Genomic DNA, 15831 nt, shown 5'->3' on the forward strand with positions numbered 1-15831 from the left:
CTAGGGGCGCCTGGGTGGCTCGGTTGGTTAAGCGTTCGACTTTGGCTCAGGTCATGATCTCGCAGTTCATGAGTTCAAGCCTCGCGTCAGGCTCTGTGTTGACAGCTCAGAGCCTGGAGTCTGCTTTGGGTCCAGTGTCTCCCTCTCTCTCTCTCTCTCTCTCTCTGCCCCTCCTCTACTCATGCTGTGTGTGTCTCTCTCTCAAAGATAAATAAACATTACAAAAAAATTTAAACCAAAGCTGTCTAATGGTAAGAACCATCAAGGACAGAGTCAGATGAAGCATGCAGCTGCTAGCACTGCCTTTCCTCAGAGAACGGAACTTCTCTTGGAGACTTAGCTAATAAGGACACCTCTTCACAATAGCTAGGAGATATTATGTGGGGACACACACACACACACACACACACACACACACACACACGCACAACCAGAGTTTTCAAATATGCGTCTCTTATGTCTAAATGTGATTCTGCAAGCACAGTACAGGAACTTGAAGGCTTAAGAAACAGGTGCTAGAATATCTCTGCCTGCGGTTGGAGGTAGGAATCTTATTTCGGGGAGTTACTTACTGAATTCAGTTGCTTGCCAAAGAAGGTTGACCTAGAAGAAAAGCAATTTTTTATGGGGCCTCTTAAAAGAATGTCATGTTTCAGCCTCTTCAGAAAGCAACTATAGAAGGTGTATGTTGGATGACGTAAATCACTTGTAATGCTAGTAAACCATATGACTCTTGGAGTACATTCTTTTTAAGATGAACAGATGCGTTAAGAAAGAAGGATGCTCCTATTCTAACTATACCATAATAATGGTAATTGAGTGACAGATTGGTCTACTAACAGAAGCTTTTTCCACAGTGCTTACTATCAGTGAGAACAGGGAAATGAAAGCTATGATGTTCACTAGAGATTTTGAAATGTATTTGTTGATTTAATAGAGTTCTGTACACTAGCTAGCTCCTAGAGTTGTGACTCATCTCTGGGCTTTTGAAAGTAGGAAAATACAAAGGAAAGGGTTTCTGCCCCCCTCCCCCACCTTAGGCTTTTTTTTTTTTTTAAACCAGGTGTACCTGGTTTCTTTTGCATAATGAATAAGCCTGATTATTCAGTAATGTTCACCGCTTAATTTAATGATGAATAATAGATATATGTACCATGAGGTTGCCCATGCACAAACTGGCTGTGGAAGGGCATCCTTTAGCGAGCCCCTAGGAAGTGCTGTGTCATCTAAACTCAATGTCAGTCACTTCTGTAGTTTAAGGAAACAAGAGAACAAAAGTTGCACCCACCTTAGCAGGTGGAACTTTCGACTATTTGAAAACAACCAACGAATTCTTTTTTTTTTAATGTTTATTTACTTTTGAGAGAGAGAGAGAGAGAGACAGAGTGTGACCAGAGGGAGGGGCAGAGAGAGAGAGGGAGACACAGAATCTGAAGCAGGCTCCAGGCTCCACTCTGTCAGCACAGAGCTCTATTGTGGGGCTCGAACTCACAAACCACGAGATCATGACCTGAACCGATTGAGCCGCCCAGGCGCTCCAACAACCAACAAATTCTTAACTAAGAACATTTGGCAGATGACTCTGAGATTTATAGAATATTCTAGTACATAAACTACCATGGAGTGAACCCAAACCTTAGAGAATAACTTCCTACTAACAGGAAATTATGTGGGTTTCTAAACCAGTCCCAGAGCCATTCCTTCTAGGAGATTCTAGTAGTGCAGTGTTTATGTTCTCAGAAAGAGTTACTCTGTGTGCCACAGACGTGCAGTGAGGGAGGCGACCACTCCATTACTGCTGTGGAGTAATCAGAGACATCGAGCATGACTTTGATAAGGAGGTAAAACTGGCCCTTTTATCACATAACAGGAGATCACTCCAGTTTTCTGTAGAAGTTGTAGTTGTTTTTTCCTTTATAGGAATTGGATACCTCGTATAGAAATAAAAACGTTTATGTCAAGTATGGTGCCATTTTAGAAAGTAGCTTCTAGGCATTTTCAAAACTTACACTGAAATCCCTTCTCTCATTGCAAATGGCATATAAAAGATACAAATCTGTTAACTGTGCTTTTTTTCCCATTGGTTCTTGTGCTTGTTTGCTCTGTATCAGCTTAGAGAGTCCACAAAAGAATGTTTCCTGTTTTTTAAGAAAATATTTAAGTCCACGCAGTGAAACTACTCAAACTTCAAACCAGTATGGAAACCACTTAATAATTCTGTAATCTCAGACTTAGAGATGAATGTAAACTGCACTCTGCTGAACCGTGAATGTATTTGATCTGCAGCTTGAAGAACTACTGCCTTGAGGTCATTGTTTAATGGGAATTATTTCCAAAGTTTTTAGCCTTAAATCAGTTTCACTGCTTAGAAGGTTTGTTAGTACAGAGCAGCAGTCCCTGAGTTTGGAATTAGCCCTGTGTTTGAGTAGAAGTTATGGTGACTGCTTTCCAAGGAGAGACCCAAGCATGCCTCTAATATCATGTTCTGTGGGGATTATTGGGTATGTCTCTAATCAAAGGCATAGTGAAACAGGAGAAAAGGGTTTGAAAACAAGGCTCAAAAACTAGTAATGGAAAAAAATGAGAGAGAATTATTCTGTCAGTTAAAGTCCATGCAGACTTTGTTTCAGGAATAAAGTTATTATAAGTCTTGTATTTCTTCAAGAAAGTAGATATTCAGTGCTCTTTTTTGAGCTCTATCTTTTTTACAAGGATTAGTAACAAAAAATATTTATTCATCTTTGTGCTGCTTACTCATCTGATCCCTTTCCGCTGTCTTAATGATGCCTCTGCTTTGTTTTTCTTGTATCACAGTAAGCCTTTGCTCTTGCCTTAAAGTTTTCTTGAGGAGTGAATATGATTGTTGAACATGGCTTCTGCAGCATGGGCCACACACTGACTGTACTATGCTAATGTGTGAAGAGTTCACCTAGTGTAGGTGAGCTTTAAATGAACAACTCTGTGTGTTTCTCTAAGTTTTGAAATAGGACTTGGGGATAGGAAAGTGACTAAATATGAAAAAGCTAGCCCTGTTTTCTTAAATACGAGTTAAAAAAAAAAGAGCAGCTGCTTATTCTTTAAAAGGTACAGGTGTGACAGTGTTACAATAGCCATACGATCCAAAGCAGTCTACAGGTTCAGTACAATTCCTGTCAAAATACCAATGGCATTTTTTCACAGGACTAGAAGAAAATAATCCTAAAATTTGTATGAAACCACAGAAGACCCCAAATAGCCAAAGCAATTCCTGAGAAAGAAGAACAATGTGGGAAGTATTTCAAGCTGTGTTATAAAGCTATAATAATCAAAACGGTACGGCGCTGGCATAAAAACAGACACAGAGATCAATGGAACAGAATAGAGAGACCAGAAATAAACCCACACTTACATGGTTAATTAATTTCCGACAAAGTGGGCAAGAACATCCAGTGGGGAAAAGACAGTCTCTTCAAGAAATGGTGTTGGAAAAACTGGACAGCAAAATGCAAAGGAATGAAACTGGGTCACTTTCTTACACCATGAATGAAAATCAACTCAGAATGGATTAAAGACTTAGATATGAGACCTAAAAGCATAAAACACCTAGAAGGAAACACAGGCAGGTGACCTCTTTGACATCAGTCTTAGTGATATTTTTTTGGATCTGTCTCCTCAGGCAAGGGCAACAAGAGTGAAAATAAATGGGATTATATTCAAACTAAAAAGCTTTTGCACAGTGAAGGAAACCAGCAACAAAATGAAAAGGCAACCTACTGAATGAGAGAAGTAGTTGCAAATTACATATCCGATAAGGGGCTAACATCCAAATTTATAAAGAACTCATAAAACTCAGTATCAAAAAAATAAACAAACTGATTAAAAAATGGACAGAGGACCTGAATAGACATTTTTCCAAAGAAGATATACAGATGGCCAACAGGCACATGAAAAGATGCTCAACATCACTAACCAGCAGGGAAATGCAAATCAAAGCCACAATTTGATATGTCACCTCACACCTGTCAGAATAGCTAATGTCAAAAAGACAAGAAGTAAGTATTTGGTGAGGATGTAAGAAAAGGGAACCCTGTGCACTGTGGTGAGAATATAAATTGGTGCAGCCACTCTGGCTTCACCAGTTTGGTGGTTCCTCAGAAAATGAAAAATAGAACTATTTTACAACCCAGCAGTTCCACTTCCAGGTATTTATCCAATGAAAACAAAACCAGTAATTCAAAAAGACACATGTACCTTTAAAAAGACATATACTCTTATGTTCACTGCAGCATATTTACTAGCTATTGTAAATAGCTATGATATGGGAGTCATCTAAATGTCCATTGATAGATGAATGGATAAGGAAGACGCAGTATGTAAAAACAATGGAACGTTAGTCATCAAAAAATGAAATCTTGCTACGTACGACAATGTGAAAGGACCCTGAAGGCGTTATGGGAAGTGAAATACTGAATGACTTCACTTACGTGTGGAATCTAAAACACAAAAATTAGCCATCTAATGAATGTGTAAACTATGAGTTTTGTTCATAAATATGAGGAACATAGATAGCTAGAGAGAATAAAGAAACTAATGGATGCCAGAATGGAGAGGGTGGAAAGTTGGACATAACAGGTGAAGGGAATTAAGAGGTATGTGCAGTCTTCTAGTCCTAAAATAAATGTCACACAGCAATGTGATGTGCAGTATAGGGAATATAGTAAAAAAGATACTGATGTGAAATTTTTTAGAAAAAGTAGTAGTAGGAAGACTAGATCTTTGAGCAGAATCTTTGCCAGCAAAGTTTTTGTGAATTTGGTTTTGGAACTTGGAGTTTTTAAAATGGTGACAAGAATGGGCATTACTAGGGAAATCTGGAAGATGTTGTCAGTGGACTGTAAAGCAAAAATCTGGAGCTTCTATCAGTCATAGTTTTCAATAAAGTTCTTCAACTTTGGGGGGCAGAAAAAAAACAGGTATAAGTCCAGCTGGGCAACAGCTCAGGAGGAGATAACAGAGTGAAGACACTGCTCTCCACGCTGGCTGCCATGGCGATGACTGTTGTAGGGGCCCCTGTTGGGCTCAGTCGGTTGAGTGTCTGACTTCAGCTCAGCTCAAGGTCTCACAGTTTGTGAGTTTGAGCCCCACATGGGGCTTGCTCCTGCCAGCACAGAGCCTGCTTTGGATCCTCTGTCCGCCCCTCTCCCGCTCATGCGCGCGCTCTCTTTCTCTCTCTCAAAAATAAACAAACATTAAAAATTAAAATAAAAAGACACGCTGTTGTAATTCCTGAGTCTGCTGGACAGTCAGCATGAAGTCTCCTTCTCTGGCATCTTCTCTGCGGGAATTCTTGGCATTTCTTGAAATTACTGCTGTAAATCTGTAAGTCAGAACTACCCTACCAGTTATCAGGTCTTTTAAAGGAAGCAAAGGGATATTTTGTTCATCGTGTGTCTGCCTGGCAGTGTCTTGACATCACACCTGGATGCCTGGGCACAGTGCCATCCTCCAGCACCCACAGCACCCAGGCGGCTTCCTAGGTAGTATCACCTCCTACGTTATGTGGGAGTTCCCTGCTTATATGGAAATAATGTGTTTAGGGAGGCTGTCTAACTAATACCATGGTGAACCAGGCCAGCACGCTTTTAAATTCCACCTCTGCCATGTAATTGCTGTGTGATCTTGGGCTTAGAAAGACTGTTTGATTTGTCTGCCTCTCAGGAACAGGGTAAAATTAATACCAACTTCATGGGACTATTGTGGGTATTAAATAAGATCTATTTAAAACACCTCTGTCACTCGTAAATACACCATAAGCATGCAGTCAGTGTGAACTATTTTTATTGTTTCACTAGACTGTTCGAGAGGGTTGGAACTGTATGCATCTTCACTTTTGTACCCCAAGTATCTAGCACAATGTCTGGCTCATTGCTTGTAATAATTTCTTTGTCACCTGAACTGTGCAATACAAATAGCGATGCTGGGGGTGGGGTGGTGGAGAAGAGAAATAGAGATCCTGATGCCTGAATAATTAAGCCAACAGCAAAGGAAGGCTTCAGTCATTCAAATTCATTAAAATCTTTTTAATTTAACAGTTGTTGATAATCTATGTATAAAGCATCTTATTATAATTCACTGTGAAATCTTACTTTGTACAAGTTGAATAGATCACAAAGAATATGATTATGTAAAAGATTTAATGGATATGTGTGCCTATGTTTACAGAAACTAACACTGTCAACTATACTTTAATAAAAAAAAGAAACTAACACTTAAAAAAAAGTCATTCTTCTGAAAAAGCAGTCAAAAAGTTCTCTTTATAAAAGGCATCATGTAGGTAAATTTTAAATTTGTTTTAAAGATGATTTTGGAGTGTGCTGTAAATTACTCTGAATTCCTTGTGAAGAAGCCCACGTTTTATAATTCCACTAAAGTGTAATTATGACTAATGATCTATCTGACTGGTGGAACTATGATGATTGGTGTGACATAGACTATTCCAAACAACCTATGTAGGTCTGTTGCTTTGATGTTGTAGTTTCTGTTACCCCATCCTTTTGTGGAAGGGGATACATCATTCACCTTTTGATAAAATAAATGAGTTTCATACCGGTAAGTGTGCAGTAAACAGTTCCTATTCAGTTCTGGCCCATGCTGTCATCCCGTGCTTCCTTTTTACAGTAGAGTTAAAGGAGCAGCAACCGAGATACACAGGTTTTTCTTCCATCTTCGGCCATGTGGACTGCATATGCCAGAGCCTTGAAGTTAAAAAAAAAAAAAGAAAGAAAGAAAGAATTGGAGTTTGTGCAGGACTGCTAGCTTTTGCTAATTTCCAAGTAACAATACTTTGATCTGTGCATCTGGGAAAAAAGGGGAAACATTTTAGACAGTACTGCATTTTTAAAAGCCACATGAAAAAGTTCTTTGTTGCTTTAGCATATATGCATATGGACAACTTCCTTGCTTTATAAGGTTGATGTACTGGGAAGTTTTTGCACAGGAACTTTAAAAAAATATTATTACCTGGTATATTTATTGCAAGGTATTGGTATATTAAAATTAACGGAAGGAAGAAAACAAACCAACTCATTAGCTAGTACGTGAATGGTCTCTTCCAAAGTTATTGAGTGAAGATTTTTCTCTTTAAAGAACAGAAGAACTGTTTCAAAGCTTTTTCAGCAGAAACCACTTACATTTCAGCCTCATTATGATTAAAAATGCCATTCCATTGTGCTTGGGGTTTCGCCAGCAGAAGGGTTTTTGGCCAAGAGCATACTCTCATGAGGCTGTCACAGCTCTGCCCGTACAGCCTGTGACCTTGCCAGACCAGGTGTCTAGGTGTCTCAGCCTCACCAGTAGGCTGTGCTGGGTCAGCTAAAGCAAGAGTTGCCCACTTCTCTTTATAATCTCGGACTCCGTTTTGTGATCTTTCCTTTATATTCAGAGGAGAGAAGTAGGAGACAAAGACGTGTCAAGAACCGGTTCTTACACAAGGGATCAAGCTTGGTGCTGTAGAAGCCTGTGAGATAGGATACATATCATTGTCTCCATTTTGCAGAGGGGGTAACACACAGGGAGTGTTTCATTTCCTAGTGCCCGGGAGCAGTTAGAAAGTGGAAAGCCAGGATTCAGACTCTATCCCAACCCCATGGCCCACGACATCCATAATTTCAGTGCTGCTCTCTCTTACTGTCTACAAGATTGTGTTATATGCAGAGTTGAAGATTCTGTATCAAGTATTCCTGTCCGTGCGGTATTTTGCTTATCACTGTGGGATGGATTTGAACACCACTGATTCATATTTTCTTTGAGCTTCGGTGGAAATCAGTTCATTCCATTATGGGGCATATATAAAAAAATTACATTCCCCAAAAGGGTCATGAGATACAAAAAGGTTTCTGGAATATTTAAAACCTAAGATGAGAGAACCAAAAAGTGGGGCACTTGGGTAGCTCAGTCTAAGCATCTGACTTCAGCTCAGGTCATGATCTCACGGTTCATGAGTTCAAGCCCAGCATCGGGCTCTGTGCTGACAGCTCAGAGCCTGGAGCCTACTTTGGATTGTGTCTCCTCCTCTCTCTGTCCCACCCCCACTCTCACTCTGTCTCTCTCCCTCAATAAAATCAATAATAAACATTACCAAAAAAAAACATCTGAACCAAATAGCATTTTTAAATCATTCACTCTTCATATTTTCCCCTATAAAACTAGGATAGGAAAGAAGAGGAAAGCATGTAAGAAGCAGCAAGTATCAGCTTTTATTTAACTGTGTATTATGATCTTTGCATGGAGCTCACTTAATTTTTGCACAAGCTCTTTTGGGTGTATTAGAGGGGAGAGGTGCTTCCTCTGTCATGTCCCATTTTGTGTCCTTGACTCAGAATGAATCACTGTCTCTAGAGGCTGTTGCCTCCAACTCTTTTCTGTACAATTAAACTATAGAAAAGTGTTAGTGCCTTTTGCTGCATGCCAAGGAGAATTCTCTCTTAATTGGCCTTCTGCTGTAGGGCCACACTTCCAAATATGTCACCTACTAATAATTAGAATAATAATAACTGCCATATATTGGAGGTGTATGACAGGGGTTCTGCTTGATAATTTAGAAACTTCATTAGTAATTCTCACTGAACTTAAGAGCCAGCATGATTGTCTCCTTTATATGGTTAGGGAAAACTGAGGACACTCACTTAGTAAATAGAACGGTATTCTGACCCAGATTGTTGGACTCCAAGACTGTGTTCTCACTCCATGAATTAGTATATTCTACTCTTTCCTGCTGCATAAGCTCAAGTAAACCATCTTTCTTTGAGTCCCATGGGGGCTCTGAAACTTGGGCTTTTTGCACTTTATCAATGTAGTTTCACTTTTTAAAAAAAATTCCAGAGTTTTCTATATGCCTTTAAAGTCTACAGATGTCTATTTGTGATGACGGGAGATTTGTAGGCACGTCAGAGAAGTAGTAAAGGAATCTAGAATAGGAAGTTTTTGGATAATGCTGAGGCCTTTTTCATTGCAAGTGGATTCTGGTATTTCTCTCTCTATTTTTCCCATGTGTGTTCTTTAAATGTATAGCCTTTAATACCAGTATATATGTGTATACACATTTACTAAAGTAGCAGGACACATTGTTTTGGCAAGTGTATGTTCTTAGGCTTAAAAGAAATATTGTGTAGTGATTTAAATTTCACAGGTTACTTCTACTTTAATTTGTCATAACAACCTGGTAAGGTTGAGGGACTGGGCACTATTATGCCATTGAACATCTTGCTTGGCTAATAACTGAAAGAACAGACAGGTAAAATATGAGCAGACAATTCACACACACACACACACACACACACAAGTAAAAAATGGCCCTCAGACATATTTGAAAACATTTTCAAATATGTTCACAATCATAATTAAAGAAATGCAAATTAAAACAATGCCGAGATATCATTTCTCACCTATCAGAACGACACAAATTTGTAAAGACGATAACATGTTTTAAAAGTTGGCAAGACTGTGAGAAAGGCAATGCCTTCGTATGTTGCTGGAGGGAATGCAAATTGGTAGAACCCTCTGGAGGGAAATACCAAGAATCTACCCATCTTTTGACACAGGTGGAGATGTATACACGGATTCATGTATATCCATGTGTTTTATAGCTCTGTCCACTGAGAGATCCTAGAAGCAGTGGCACCCCCCACAGGACCGAGCATGCGTGGCTCAGATCTTGGTTTATAAACACTGTACCCCAATAAAAGGAGTGGAGGCTCCTTGGAGAAGTAGTTGATTCCTGGGCTAGAGGAAGGAAAATACAAGCTGAGCTTAGAACATCTTGTGCCAGAAAGTAAGGAAGTGCTCAAAAAAGGATGAAAACCTGGGGGTCTGGGTGGCTCAGTTGGTTAAATGTCCAACTTCGGCTCAGGTCATGATCTCAGGGTTTGTGAGTTTGAGCCCCACGTCAGCCCCACTGCTGACAGCTCAGAGCCTGGAGCCTGCTTTGGATTCTCTCTCTCTCTCTCTCTCTCTCTCTCTCTCTCTCTCTCTCTCTGCCTCTGCCCTGCTCACTCTGTCTCTCAAAAAAATGAGTAAACATTAAAAAAAATTTTTTTTTAAGGATGAAAACTTGTTAGAAGAGCCTATGAGCCAACTTTAAGCTGCTCCTGATTGCCAAAGCTGGAACATTTTGACCAATACAAAATCATAATAGTATTGGGATTTTAATCCTTATGATAAAATAAATATCCATGAATCCATACTGATATCAAAATCAGTCAGATAGGGGCAACTGAGTGGCTCAGTCTGGCTAAGCATCTGACTCTTGGTTTCAGCTCAGGTCATGATCTCACAGCTTCTTGGGTTCAAGCCACATATTGGTCTCTGTGCTGGTAGTGCGGAGCCTGCTTGGGATTCTCTCTCTCTCTCTCTCTCTCTCTCTCTCTCTCTCTCTCTCTCTCCCTCTCCCCCTCTCCCCCCTCCCTCTCTCTCTGCCCCTCCTCCACTTGTGCTATTTCTGTCTCCCTCTAAATAAATAAATAAACTTAAAAAAAATCAGTTAAATACATAAATGGGAAGGAAGTGAAGGCTCTTCCTTACCGAATTGCACTTAATAAATGTAGACAGAAAGATGGTATAGCATTAGATAAATACCGTGCAGTAATTATTGCAAACCAGGATCCATTGTTGGATGCTGAAATCAATATCCAAGATTTGAAGAGGAACAGGACATTTCCATAGCCTTGGGGTTGCAGTAATGTGAAGACTTGACCTGTGACTTGGAGGGGCTACTTCCAAGATGGCTCACTCGCATGGCTGCTGGCCATGGGCTCAATTCTTCTCCAGAAATCTGCTGGAAGTCTCTTCTGACCAGGAAGTTGTCTTCCTCCAGAATGAGTGATCCAAGGCAGAAAGCAAAGAGGAAGCCACAATGCCTTCTGTGGCTTACTGTCTGCAGTCACATACCATTTCTGCCTCTTCTTTTTGTTAGATATCGTTAAGCCACCACACTGGGGAAGGGCATCTCTAGCCAGCAGCCCGGAAGTTATTTTTTCTCCCTGAGAGTTGCCACTTCCTCTTTTGTTGACTCCCAGCACTGCCATCTTTGCTTCCTCTTTTTGTGTCTTTCTCTAGTGCTAGTCCCGGACAGGATTATCGGGATTATGATAGGACTAGCAGTGGGAAGGAGGAGGCAATATGGACCCTTCCCCACCCGATGCCACAAGGAGCCCTTCTTACCTCAGTCTTCTATCACCCCTCCCGCCTTCTGTAACAGAGTGTCCAGAACCCAGCTGTGAATCCATAAAACTTCTATAAGCCACTTTCTAGGGCAGTGATTGTACTGACAGTTCTCTTTTTTCCTGTCCGTCTTCATCTGTATTACTACATACTCTCATCTCTATCCCCAAGGCCTACCACAGTGCCTGCAAGGTCCTTCATGGGTAAGTGGGTTTTCTCTTGAGATGTAAATATACTTAAGAACACCCTAATTTAGCTCTATGGGTCCCCCCAGTCTTTCCCAAACTGCAGAACTGCAGGGAAGAGATATACTTCAGAAGCCTGTTGCCTGTTTGCACAAACAGAACTCCAGAAAATTTTTCAAAAATGATGCTCTTGCTTCAGGGAGTAGAGGGTTAGCAAGGCTGCTGAGGACTCTATTCTGTGGCAGTGAAGACAAAGAGCCCCACCCAGTGAGTGCTAGGAGTGGAAAGGAAGGTGGTTGAATATTCTTGGGCACGTGGTAGGCAGGAAGGGATGTCCTTAGCACTTGGAAGTGTCTCTACTGCCTTCGTTAACTCTGTGCCTCATCTCTTCACCGAGTCCCCCCTCCAGTCTTGGCTCCCCCATTGCCCAGCTGCTTCTGGAAAACATCTGGATTCTGTCTCTTTCGGCACACCTGTTCCTGTTGCAGACCCCTCTTTTTGGGCCCCCCATTCCCGGTACATACTATTAAATAACAAAAATTCAACTGAGTCAGTTTGAAGATCTAATTGGCTTAACGGGGCAGTATTCCATCTAGCAAGTAGAAAGGAGTTCTGTCAGGCTGTAGAAAAGAAAAAATCTTTAAAGGCAGAGAGGGAGCAGTAAAAAGGAAATTATTAGGAAAGAATGCATTGTTTCAGGCAAGATTGCCCCGCTAAGGGGAACGGATGGGGTCTATCAGTAAATTTCCTGGTGCTGACCAGGAAATTCCATGTTGACTGGTTAAAGGGTACATTCCGGGGTGGGGGTGGGGGGATTGAAACTGCAATTAGGTTAGGTATTAAGCCCCTGTTTGGTGACGTGGCCGAGCATAAGTGACTCCATTCTGGGCCTGTGGTTTTCTTTTTAACAAGGCCCATTCCCGTCCTTACTGGCCTTGACCACCATGCTTTCATAGCTCACTAGGGGACTGAGATTTAGAGTTCCCTTTTCTTCTTCCTCTCCCTGCAGCATTGGACACTTGTTCCTTTCCTACATCAGCCTAGCTCCAGAGACTTCAGCCCAGCCAGGGCCTGATCCGTCGCCCTGCCCCACTTCTGCTGTTCCCATCTCTCTGCCCAGGGCAGGTGAGACACTGGTTAATACAGGGGTAGAACTAAGTTGGTCTAGGCTGATCTGCCAACTTTCCATTGGAGGAAGATGAAACTGAATGAAGACCTACAACAAACATTATTCTTAAAATTGTTTATAAAAAGTCATAGAAGTTCTGTGTGGGAAGGAAATTTAATAATATTCAATTCCCATTTATCTCATCTTACAGTTCAAGAAATCAAGGTCCAGGTGGGTTAGGTAATTTTTCTACAGTCACGTTTTCTTTTTTTTTTTTTTTTTTTTAATGTTTATTTATTTATTTATTTATTTATTTTTTTTAATTTTTTTTTTCAACGTTTTTTATTTATTTTTGGGACAGAGAGAGACAAAGCATGAACGGGGCAGGGGCAGAGAGAGAGGGAGACACAGAATCGGAAACAGGCTCCAGGCTCCGAGCCATCAGCCCAGAGCCTGACGCGGGGCTCGAACTCACGGACCGCGAGATCGTGACCTGGCTGAAGTCGGACACTTAACCGACTGCGCCACCCAGGCGCCCCAATGTTTATTTATTTTTGATAGAGAGCATGAGCAGGGGAGAGGCAGAGAGAGAGGGAGACAGGATCTGAAGCAGGCTCTGTTCTGACAGCAGCAAGCCCAAATATGGGGGCTTGAACTCATGAACTGTGAGATCATGACTGGAGCCAAATTCAGACACTCAACCAACTGAGCCACCCAGGTGCCCCATACAGTCACGTTTTCTGATGCACAATAATCTACTATGTGAGCTTGGTTTCATATGCAGAGTTCAATGAAATCTATAACAGTTTGTCTTCCAGAATAGAAACTTTGAATTATTCTGATATTATGGATTACATTTTACATTTCACATTGTGCTAGTATATAGTTATGGGAATTACAGTTCTTCTCTTTCTAATCCAGATTTAGGTCGATCTCGAGAACTACAATACGTATACGTGGATAACAACATTCACCTGAAAGGCTTGCCATCCTATCTGTACAATAAAGTCGTCGGGTGCAGTGGGTAAGGCTGATTTCATATTTTATACTATAGCTAAACTCTTTTCCACGCTCATTTCTATTTCATTTTTTGGTCCTGATGTAACTTAGAAATAGGTGAACTTTGGATAATCATGTTTGATTTTGTCTTTGGCCTTAATATGCTAAACCAAACACCTTTTGAAACTAAGAATATCGGGCAATCAATTTGCAGTATTATACTTCAAGTTCAGTTAGTAAGCAAGTTGTTTATTATTTTCCAGTCAAAAACGAATCCATGTATACTATTAAAAACTCAGTAGTATCAGTCACTGAAACTGGAGGAATCAGCATGAACTTAAAAGCTTCTGCACTCCACCGCAGTGACAGTTTTACTCCAGGAATAGCCCTAGTATCTAGAACTTGACCATTTCGAAATATTTAGAATGCAACATTTGAAATAGCCCCTTAATACGAATCATGATTCTGGCAACCAAAACAGATGTTTCAGTTCAAGGAAAGTGATAGGCTTTTATTTTCAGAGCAGCAATAATCTTTCCTTCTCAGTCAGGCTTTTAGAAAAGCAGTTTCAGCTTTTTATTTTCCTTTATTTTGTTTTACTTATTTTTGAGAGAGAGAGAAAGAGAGAGAGACAGAGCGTGAGTGAGGGAGGGTCAGAGAGAGAGAGAGAGAGGGAAACACAGAATCTGAAGCAGCTCCAAGCTCTGAACTGTTGGGGCTCTGAGACCCAACGTGGGACTTGAACTCATGAGCCGTGAGATCATGACCTGAGCCAAAGTTGGATGCTTAACCAACTGAGCCACCCAGGTGCCCTTCAACTTCTTCTTTTATAAGAGTGAGACAGAACCACCTTAAGATGTTTCCTAGAGTGGTATGGGATTAATATAGGACAACTTGGCTACCAGAACCTGCTTTTAACTGGCCTAACTTTCCTCACATAAACAGCCAAAGAATATTTGGGAGATCTTTGAGGCTACTTAGCCCATATATTTCACTCTGTCCTTGTAATCCTGACACCCTGCGTAACCTGGTTCATACTATATGTAGTTCTGGCAAGAATGATGACAATAAGCTTGTACACAGAGAACAGCCACTCCCCTGTTGGCCTGGCTCCAGAGGATGGGCTCTGAGCAGTGATGGCCCCAGAGAGGGCATTCCTAGGAATAACAGCCTTCCCTTAGGAAAAATTATACACTTGTTATCTTGGAAGAGCCTTTGATGATGCTTCGAAGTGCGCACATAGGCTGATGAAATACAAGCCCAGAGATGTAGTTCAGAACCTTCTGTGAAGCAGAGATAATAGAATGTGTGGTGGAGTTTTTAGCTCGGTGATTTTTCGACAGCTGATTATGTGACAGCTGTGATACTACTCAGTCATTAATCCTAATGAGTTCTTAAATGATCTGTAATACAGCCTAATTCTTCCAAGTGGTAAGTAAAATGCCCTCCCTTACCAAGATACACAGAATGATGCAAGCAGGCTCCAAGGCTGAAGGCAGTTTTCCCCCCACCTAAGCCTTCAGAGACTGCACAGAAGTCTCTACCACAATTAAGGAACAGCTTTTACTTAAGATAAAGAGCCTTCTACTTTGGTGTATAGATATGGATGTTATTGACTGTGCTGAATACGGAGACACTTTTTCATGTTTACCTTGGTATCTGGTAGCAGAAGTAGTGAATTTTATAAGAGCTCCAAATCTTTGAGAATATAAATAATAGGGCAAAATATGCAAATTATTAGCCAGTAGTCTACCTTTATTATTACTATTAACACCTTCCTGTGGAAGTAGTGGTAAGAAAAATATTCAGAGGACAGTATCAGACAATCGGTTTTGTAATCTTAGTAGTTTTTGGCGTATAGGTAGTCCCACTTACAGATGAACTGTGATCCAAAAGGCATATTTAGTCTGTGGTTTTACTCAGAATGCATTTCTCACTACGATCAATTCAGGTGGTTATATTCCTAGCCAACTTATTAAAAAGTCATTTAACCCCATTTTGCACCCCCCCCAAAATTCCATGATATTTTGTGGCAAAATGTACTCAGAATTCTTTTTTTTTTTTTAATGTTTATTTTTGAGAGAGAGTGTGTAAGGGGAAATGCAGAGAGAGAGGGGGACAGCGGATCTGAAGCAGGCTCCACGCTGACAGCAGAGAGCTCCATGTGGGGCTCAGACTCACGAACCATGAGATCATGACGTGAGCTGAATGAAGTCAGATACTCAGTCACCTGAACCACCCAGGCAACCCTGTACTCAGAATTCTAATAGATGGTGGTTACTGAAGGTTTGGCAACAGAATTAAGGGACCCCCTTCACTTTCTCTGTCTTGTTGAATATATGC

At 40.9% G+C, this 15831-nt stretch overlaps 1 protein-coding gene across 5 annotated transcripts in view; it reads left to right on the forward strand.

The window, feature by feature from the left end:
• The window catches only part of LRRC28 (leucine rich repeat containing 28), a 186561-nt gene that overhangs the window by 131962 nt on the left and 38768 nt on the right, over positions 1 to 15831 (forward strand). For all 5 annotated transcript variants that reach the window (XM_058736730.1, XM_058736729.1, XM_058736733.1 and 2 more), the window contains one exon: positions 13411 to 13513. In XM_058736730.1, the coding sequence (XP_058592713.1) occupies positions 13411 to 13513 (103 nt within the window). The remainder of the gene's footprint in view (positions 1 to 13410; positions 13514 to 15831) is intronic.

The sequence above is a fragment of the Neofelis nebulosa genome, chromosome 7, assembly GCF_028018385.1.
Source record: "Neofelis nebulosa isolate mNeoNeb1 chromosome 7, mNeoNeb1.pri, whole genome shotgun sequence".
NCBI lineage: Eukaryota > Metazoa > Chordata > Mammalia > Carnivora > Felidae > Neofelis > Neofelis nebulosa.